The sequence below is a fragment of the Pelmatolapia mariae genome, linkage group LG10_11 (genome assembly GCF_036321145.2).
Source record: "Pelmatolapia mariae isolate MD_Pm_ZW linkage group LG10_11, Pm_UMD_F_2, whole genome shotgun sequence".
Classification (NCBI taxonomy): Eukaryota; Metazoa; Chordata; class Actinopteri; order Cichliformes; family Cichlidae; genus Pelmatolapia; species Pelmatolapia mariae.
The window spans coordinates 54,144,397-54,154,132 of NC_086236.1; the positions used below are offsets into that span (position 1 = coordinate 54,144,397).

At 36.8% G+C, this 9,736-nt stretch overlaps 1 protein-coding gene across 1 annotated transcript; it reads right to left on the bottom strand.

Annotated features, from left to right (window-relative positions):
* Window positions 1–212: 212 nt before the first annotated feature.
* On the bottom strand, window positions 213–8,952 carry zbtb32 (zinc finger and BTB domain containing 32). The gene is made up of 4 exons (XM_063484833.1): window positions 7,934–8,952; window positions 6,511–6,614; window positions 4,748–4,912; window positions 213–2,624 (listed from the first exon to the last, which is right to left on the bottom strand). Exons 1-4 carry the CDS (start codon window positions 8,950–8,952, stop codon window positions 2,395–2,397), a joined length of 1,518 nt encoding a protein of 505 aa, XP_063340903.1. The 3' UTR covers window positions 213–2,394.
* Window positions 8,953–9,736: the final 784 nt, after the last annotated feature.

Consider the following 9,736-nt stretch of genomic DNA (forward strand, 5'->3'; position numbering starts at 1 on the left):
CAGTTTCAGCCACTGTTTTCGACAGAGGCCCGAAAGAGTCGGGGTTGCAACATGTTTCAATTTGTTGTAATTTGCCACAAAAATCTGCAGCATATGAATACTCAGTAGTATGGTTCACGCATTTCACTTTAAAGCATAAATAAATAAAAAAATAAAAAAAATTAAAAAAAATCATTTTGTAAAAGTTGTTTGGAAAAACAAGCTTGGTAAGAATATGATGCATAAATGTAAATGAGTACATCAAAATGTCAAATTTCACAGCGGTTGTGTTATTTTGGTACGTTTTATTTACACAAACGAAATTTGACATGATCTGTGACTGATATTGTACCTACGGACTTGGTTCTCGTACCCTCCCTCCAATTGCCCGGGAATACCCACTTGCGACTGCGTCACTTTCCGGCTCCTACGCAGCAGTCGGAGCTGATAGCGCCCACTCACAAAAAAAAAATAATAACCAGACGCGCCGCAACGCGTTTCAGAAGCGTACTAGTGTATCTCCGCCTCGTATCTCTTAAAATAGTCCCCCCCCTCCTCTCTCTCTCTTTTTAACGGAAGCAGCGTGAAGCTGCACAGAGCAGGGAAGGAAGTCAGACACAGGAGCGTCGCCGAGAATCCGACCACTTTTGTACGTGCAGACGTCTTCTATTACGCCCTCTGTGAAACCGTGCAAAGGACGGAACTAAGCTGCGCGACTTTTAACAAACGTAATCATTTTTTTTTTTTTGCTGCGAGGTGCTGCACTGCTGTTTGGATGAATTACAGCCTTTGTGAGATGCACCGTACATGTACTAAATACAAGCAGACACGGAACACACCGCCACACAAACACACAATATGTGACTTATAAGGCCATTACATTGACTTTAACCAATACCAAACAGACCGACTGGAACCAAACTTTGAAAAGGGGACCAGGAAAACAACTGCTTGTCTTTATAACATGTACTACCACTGCATTGATCACAATTGGACGGATCCTGTGTGAGGTTCTAATGGCTAACTGAACATTTAGATATATTATATCTAAATTATATTATAATATAATCACATTATATTATAATATAATTTGACACAAATTCTCAGATTCTGATGTGTTCAGTTAATGGGACCTCTCATCTTATTATAGTGACTTCAAAGCTATATACACTCTCACTCACACACACACACACACACATATAATGCACTTTGCCTTTTTTCTTCATATCTACCTGTATTTACGTCAACGTATGTATTTATGTATTTTTGAAAAATAAGGGTACTTGCATTTTATGTTTATATCTACGTGTATTTACATCAACATCTGTATCTATGTATGAAAAAAAATTAGAGTGAAAGATGAATAATGTTTATTTATTTATTTCACAGCTAATACACATTTAGGATAATGCTGTACAAATCAACAAATACATTTTGATGGAAACAGACCCAAGAGCTTCACTGAAAGCTCATTCCAGGAAGCAGTGTGCAAACATACATAATATGTATGTAATAATTTCGATCCTGAAACTTGTATGGAGCTTTTATGGAGGTATTTAAGTTGGCAGGCCTACCTCTGAGTGACTTTTACTACAGCACGTCCAATAAAGAAAAGAAAGCGCCCGACTATTCTCACTATCAAGCTTGGTATAGATGCAAAAGCTCTGTGATAATACTGATAATATAAACTAACTAGTCACTATTAATGAGAGGACAGGTGTCATCTTTGCTAAATTTTAGCCTCCTTTAAACTGTTTTTTTTGTTTTGTTTTGTTATATTAACATTTTTGCTGCCAGTTCTCTCACCAGTACTGCTACAGCTTAAACTCATCTTGACTGTTTCTGGAGAAATCTCCTTTCTTTCTGTCCAGAATAAGATAGATGTGGACACTGTGTTGCATATTTCAGTTGAAATTTGTCATAATGTTACTGTGGTTCTCCTCAAGAGGGTGCTGTAAACCTAAGTCAGACACACAAAGATTATACAACAGTCAAGTGATAATGAAAGTCGGAGAGAAGATGCCTGCGTCATTCGATGAGGATAAGCTGTTGATGTGGCTTTAATGCATGGTAAACACTTTCAATACCTTTTTCTGACATGTCACTGGAAATTAGTGCTGTATTGATCTGTTCTGTAGTTTTGACGGCAAATACAGAACAGTTGCAGTTTGTATACAAGTTATTGCTACACTCCAGTTTGTAATCTTGCATTTCACTTAGGGGTAAGTGTTTAATGGCCCTCTAGATTTCTCAAACATTACCATACATACTTTTATTTTAAATTTTACCTTTAGAAATATAATTGATGCTTAGCTGTGTGTAGGCTATGTAATGATTATAGCTGAGAGATGCACATTACAGATACACTCTTGAGAACTTTGCGTCGATGGAGGCAGTTGGATTGTGAGGCATGGCTCAGATGTGGGAGATGTACAGGTAGGTGCTGCTGATGCTCCAGTCAGGGGGGAAGTCTTGCACTGCGTGGCTCTTGATGTGTCTTTGCATGGCGACCAGGCTGCTGCAGAACTCCAGGCACACTGTGCACTGGTACGGCGCGGCCCCGCCGTGAGTCCGCAGGTGCTTGATCATGGCCGAATAGTCCCGTGAACGTTGACCACAGAGGCGACACTCGAATGGTTTTTCGCCTTGAAGCAGAGAGAAGAAAGAGCAGGGTAGGGGGCACAGGAAGGAAGAGAAAGGAGGTGGAAGAGAGGAGCGCTCACTTGAGAAAGGGTGTTTAAAACATATTTATTTTCAGCGTTTTACAATCTATTTAGCGCGGGCTTCTCTGCAAGTAGACGTAGTATGTGGGGTTATGTTTTTTTGGGTTGTCTGTATTTATGTAGGCTACATACAACCTAGAAAGCCTCAAGGGATTTTTTTTCCTCCTTCATAATTTGCACAATCATTCACTTGTTATCAAGAATGAACTGATGAATTTGATTGCCAAAGTCAGTTTCACACAGTGAACTCTCAAAGTACCTTTTTTAGCCCTACTTCAAGACTTCATCAGAGAAATAAAAGATTTTGTACAAATGTCTGTTAGGGTAAAATTACATTTTATATCTGTAAGGTCAAAGGTCAATTTTACTGTGCCATTATCATTTTCTGTAAAAACGTTTTTTTCCCCCTGATCACTATTAAATGCCATGACCAAGAGACTGTACTATAGATCGTGAGAACACATCTCACAATTTGAATACTGAATTGGTTCTAATCTGGTTGCAGATATAAATTTACTGATTGGCATAAATTCTGGTGTACATGCAATGTTTAATATTTAGTTAAATCCTAAAACTGTTTATTGGGTCAATTTTTCTTTCGTTCTCAACAGATACACTTCTTAAATGAGTAAACATGAGTAGAGTAAACTGGGGCACTTTTATGCAAATCATCCAGCTTTGCACCACTTGCATCTGTTTTCCACTAAGTCGGTTTTTCTATTTGATTGTAGGTCAAAGCAACACAAAATGAAATAGATAAATATCAGCTTAGTCATTCTGAGAAAAAAACGTACATTTTCATATTAATAAAATGTGCTGACAAAATCTGTGCTTATAAAAAAAAGTCTACTGGTTTAACAGGTAGTGTTAAAACTCTAAAACAAAATCCTTTCCAAAGAGCTTTTAAACATCTAAGTGTGTGAACGCCTGAAAAAGAAGTGACTTATTTATGAAGTAATATACCTGGGAATTTCTTTTTAGTGTCTTCTTTCAGTCTTTCAGATACTCGTTGATATGTGAGACATCAAAATTGCTCTTAAAAGATGTTATTATGAAGCAGATCTATCCTAGAACACATTGGCCTATCTGAAAGACCGACTCATGTTCATTACCATTTCTGTAGCTAAACAGACCTCAACTTAAACAAATTAGCTTATGTCCTTTCCATCAGTGCAATTCATTTTTAAATTCTCTTCTTTTGCTTTAAGCTTCTGAATCCTACACTCCCAAAAATCCAATATGCAGAGCAAATGCTAGACATTCATCATGGTGAATATTTCTAATGTCAGTGTCTCCAAAGTAATCTTAATAATAAAGCTTTAAGGAGTGTTTTGGAAATGTATTTTCTTTACTATTTAGTATTTTCTCAATGTATAGTATTGCTTTGCAGTTAAATACAGACATGATGCCCTTTGTTGACTAGATTCTCTGTTGCGTGCAAGTTTCAAGTCTGCAAGTTTCATATTCTGCAAGGTTAGCTTCATAGTATTAGAATGAGTGGAAAACTCTCTACTTCCGAAGATGTTCTGCAGTAATGCACATGGGCCCGGTTGTACATTTAAAAAGTGCAGACACTTCTCTCTGAAAAACACAAAAACTTCTTAGTTATTATAATGAGGATACTTAAAAAATGGTATAACTGTGACAATCATTCATAAATTTGGCTGTAGCCTGCCATGCCATGTCTCTGATATGATTTTCCAAGTCCCACTGACTTAAACAACGTCAGACCTTTATTGCTGTTGTTATTTTTAAACATGCTTTTCAAAGTCAGAGTTGGTAAATACATACTGGGCAGATTTATCGGACTTCATTTTGTAACTAGGTTAACACTTGTGACCTATGTTTATAGATTTTATTTAATTAATTTTTTTTTCTAAATTATTAGTCATTGCTGTGGGTAATCATTTTCCATCAGTGTCAAGCCAGAGGATTCTTTGCTGCACTATAAGTCGAAAATTCTCACAGCTATCTTTGCTCCGGTATGAAAAAAAAAGTAAATAATCTGATACGCTGATGCACTGCTGTTGAAGAGATGCGCTTACCAGTGTGTACTCGGTGGTGTGTGTCCAGCTGATGTTTCAGACTAAACTTCTTAGGGCAATGTTGGCACTGATAGGGTTTTTCTCCTCTGTGGTCTCCTCTGGTCTCTGATTCATGCGGTGTAACGTCTCCTCGTCCGCAGAACCGACATCCTGTGCAGGTTTTGCCTTTGAAAACAATCAGATTTTAAAATAAAAAACAGATCTTGGTATGAATATTGTGGTGACCTTTTCTGTTGTAAGTTGTATGTTGTCAGATAGAAGCTGCTTGCATTGCTTGCTGGAATGGAACGACACAACAACAAGATATTGCATAAATGTGGTTGAATCTATAGTAGAGCTGCGACGCTGAACAATCAGGTAGCGGATCACCTGGGAATGTATCTGAAAATAATTTTGAAAATAATTTGATTAATGCTTGCATGTTTGTATCTTGCAAAAAAGAGAAGATCTAACGGGTTCACAGCTGGCTCTGCAAAATTGTGTGTTAATCGATTTCTTGATAAATAACTGTCAGATAACTGTTAGTGATAATCCCGCCTTAGCTGATATTAGTAGTCATGCTCGCAGAGTCTCTTGCTCTGACTTGCTAACCCAACCAGCTGTTTCAAAATAAATAACCACAGTTTTTGCCAGACCTTTAAAAACCGATTTTAGTCACACAGCATTAGACATACAGCATTTCACTTGCATTTCTAAGGCACGTCTATTTTTGTTAAGCATCCTGTTGCGAGACAATAAATTCAGTTGGTACAAGCTTACCTTCCTGTCACTATGCACGCATATCACCTCTAAAAATTATAAAGGTGTGATTTTTGAGGTTAAGGTAGCACCACTGAAGCTTTACACTACCTTATATTTTTTAGGGTCTATGAAGTAAAAACATGGGCCTCATAGTTTTAGACAGGATGCTGAAAGGAGAAGGGGGTGTACTGTAGTAGGGGAAATTGAAAGAATAAACCACAACAATCGAACACTTACCACTCTAAACACAAGCTACTGAGACCTGTTGTCATTAGTGCATTTCCTGTCCAATATATCACTTCTTGCTAAAAAATACCTAACCTCATATAAGGTTTGAACACGTCTCTCTCTGTTTTGTAAAGATCTAGAAATAATATGTGTGTTTCTCGGTTGATTTTTACAAAATAATAATACTAATAAAGATCGTTTTACTGTTATCCTTACTCGATGCAGCAGCAAGAAAACTCTGAATTTTATTTAAGCTGCAGCTGCTGGTAAGACACAGTTTTACCATTGCCTAATCTGTTTAAGCATGATCATAATGTTCCATTGAGCAAAGATATTCAACATCTGATAAAATATTTATCAGGCTGATTGTACACTTTCGTGTGCACACACTCACCCACACAAACATGCACACGCACAGATGGTGTAACTCATTTTTGTGTGGATGAAATAAATATTAGAACGACATAATAAATCAATATGTTTGACTTTTTTGGCATGGGACAAACCACTGTTGCGATGCAGTACATACTGTACTGCATGTATCTAGCTGTATCTAGTAACCACACTACTGCTCCTGCTGCACCCTGCTTTCAAAAACCACAACTCTCTTTATCACTTTCCATTGCGTTGCTACACAGCTGGAGTCTGCAGAGGTTAGGGGTCATGAAAAGAACTTTTTACTTTTATCTTGTTAAAATGATCATTTCTACACAGGATGATCACTTTTACAATAATGTAGCTTCAGCGTGTTTTGATTATTGAAAGTGTGTGTTTTGTGTTTCTCATATCATTACCTAACTGTGTGGAGACTGACTCCCGCAGCACCGGATCATTGCGTAGACTGCAATGTTGGCAGTCTTGACCTCTGTCTTTGCTGGCTTTGGACACTTCGGGGTAACTGAGGACACACAAATTAACAGTTCCAAAAAAACAAATGCTCTAATTATACCTTTAATTTAAAACAGAAACCTTCATTTGTCTCCCAAAGTCACAAACCGCAAATATATATATAAAAAAAGGTTTCTGTGTGCTGACTTCTAAGGCACACCTTCAAAATGGCACATGGAAAAAAGTCAGTCTGCATACGTTTTACTGCTTTATGTGTTATCACAAATTACGTCCCTTAGACACTTAAAACTTCCTTCCTCTCAAATTTCAACCACAATATACTTATATGTTTAGTACATGCTCAATGCTAAAGAAAAGACTGAAAAGAGGTAGACCAGTCTAAACAGTAAAGGAAGATTTCAGTGTGTGGAAACTCTCGAATTTTGCAAAGGAGGGGAGAAATTTAGGGGGCTCCCCGTTATGTTCTATTTGGTTTTGCTGTGAGGAACACTGCGCAATGTGTATACGCTAAATTATCACATAAAAACAAGGTGAAGTGGGTTATTACTTTGATGATAAATGAAACTTACTATATATATATATAGATATATATATATGTATACATATCTATATCTATATATAGATATATATAGATATATATGTAGTATAATATAGTACATATATATATATATATATATGTATATATATATATACATACATATGTACTATATTATACTACATATATATACATATATATATATATATGTATATATATGTATATATATATACATATATATACATATATATATATATATGTATATATATATATATATATATATATATACATATATATGTAGTATAATATAGTACATATGTATATATATATATATATATATATATATATATATATATATATATATATATATATATATATATATATATATACATATGTACTATATTATACTACATATATACATATATATATATATATGTATATACATATATATATATATATATATATATATATATATATATATGTATATATATATATATATATGTTTATATATATATAAACATTTATAGAGGTATCTCTTTTTTAGCCCTTTTGCGCAGTGGAAGCTAGGATGATAGCTTCTCAAAAAAGAATTTCACAGACCTGGACTGGCAAGGAAGGGTTAACAGGTGAAACTGATGTAGCTGGAAAATGCAGGAGGCTTGTTAACACATATCTACCCAAAAAGCAGTGAGTCAGGTGTGGTAGCTGTCACAAAGGAAAAATTGAGCAAATCGGGGGATTCTAAATTACTCTATTAGAGGAAAAATTTGGAGATAATGACTAGAAAAAAAAAAAAAACAAGTTTCCAAAATCATGTCCGAACTGTGTCTTACCTTGGTTCACCAGGTTGAACTGTCCCAGGAAATGCTTTCTGGCTAGATCTTTTTCTTTTTAAAAGGCTCTGTTTGATTATGTTTCCCATTCGAGTCGGACCAGTGTAAATGTTTTGTGCATAGCGGGGGAAGCCTGAGTAGCCCATTATGGGGTTCTGACCTGGGGTTTGAAAATGAGAACTTAGTAGGGGGAACATTTGGGGACTGGAGAGAGAGTATGGGTAGGGTATAGAGGACTGGTTGGGTGACTGAAGAGGGTGAGCTGCAAGTAAGCTTGGATAGTTTTCTGCTATTCGCCGCAAGGTGCTCACAGAGTCCCACATGTTTGTAGAGAAAGTCCATGGATAAGAGAAAGAGGAATTGCTACTAGCAGGCTTGGCAACAGCACTGTTTCTGCTGTGAATTGGTTCTGAAATAGGGGACAGTTTGGCCTTCTTTCTTGGGGGTGATGGACTGCTGTGGGTCTTAGTAGGAGTAGAGGGTGAAAGGTTTTCCAAGGCAGTGCTTGCCTCATTCCCAGGGAAGGACCTCTTAAGCAGTTTATCCTCATGAAATGGACTTGTGTTTGGATGTTGATCTTGTCCCTCTGGAGTCTCCTTTTCTACTTTGACATCAGTGGTTTTGTCTGTTTTTTCCTGCCTTTCTGCTCTGCAGTCAAGAGTGTCCAGCTGCTTCCTGCACTGATCCTCCAGTGGCTGCATCTCCAGCAGTTGTGCAGCTTTCAACAGTAGTTGCAGATCATCCACAGAGACCTCAAGAGCTTGCGTGTAGGTGAAATCCAGAACTTGCTGGAAGGTGTGAGGTGAAAAATACTCTAGAGTGCAGCATACAGGGCTGTCTATGTCTCCGTGGGCTAGCTGCTGTGCTAAAGTTCTGCTAGCACAGGCTAGTACTAGACGATGAGCCCTGAAAGTCTGACTCTTTACCGAAATTATAGCATCACACAGTGACCCTGAGCGGCGTAAGGCATCTGCCTGCTCCAGGAAGTGGAAGTATTGGGTGTTGTTGATTCTGATCATGTCTGAAGGTGTAGATGTATAATCAAAAGTCTGAGAAGAGAAAACCAAAACCAAAAGAGATATCCCATCAGATTATGCCCACTCTATCTGAAAGTTTGTTCCATCTATTTGCCACATTGCTATGTGACATTTCCAGAAATACTAAATTGTATGTTGGAAAATCAGGTTGAAAAACAGCAGCACGGATTGGCTTGTGATTAACAGATATACTTCTCTGTGGTTTGCACTGTTTTTTTCCACCCTTTCCAAAGAGCATTACCTATAGTGAAAGCTGAGGGGGCAGAATGTACCCAACATGATTAATACAAAGATATTTATTATTTGTGTAATTATAAAGAACCGGTGTAACTCAATTTCATTTTCAGGGACTTTTCAAAACAGTTTTTTAAAAGTATTCTTTAAAAAAATCCTGTATCTTTTTGTAGAGTCATATTTGCAAGAAAACTTTCCTCAATCACTACTGTGTCTGTTATCATGTTTGAATGCCTGGCTGCTGTGTGGAAATGTACTCTTATGTGAAAGCTTTGATATTCAGAGTTCACATACACACTCTAAAGCCACAAAGCCCTAACAGTATATGAAACCATGACTAATGACTGTACACGCGTAAACATGAGTAAAAAGTTTGAACATCAACAAAAATAAGACCATATTTGAGTACAATAAACATCAGATGCAAGATATTGCAGGGGTGGAATATGTAAATATGTAAGTATTTTTTTGGAATTTAACATTAATATTGAGAATACATGGATGAAGAGGCTGTGGCTGTACGCTAAAACTA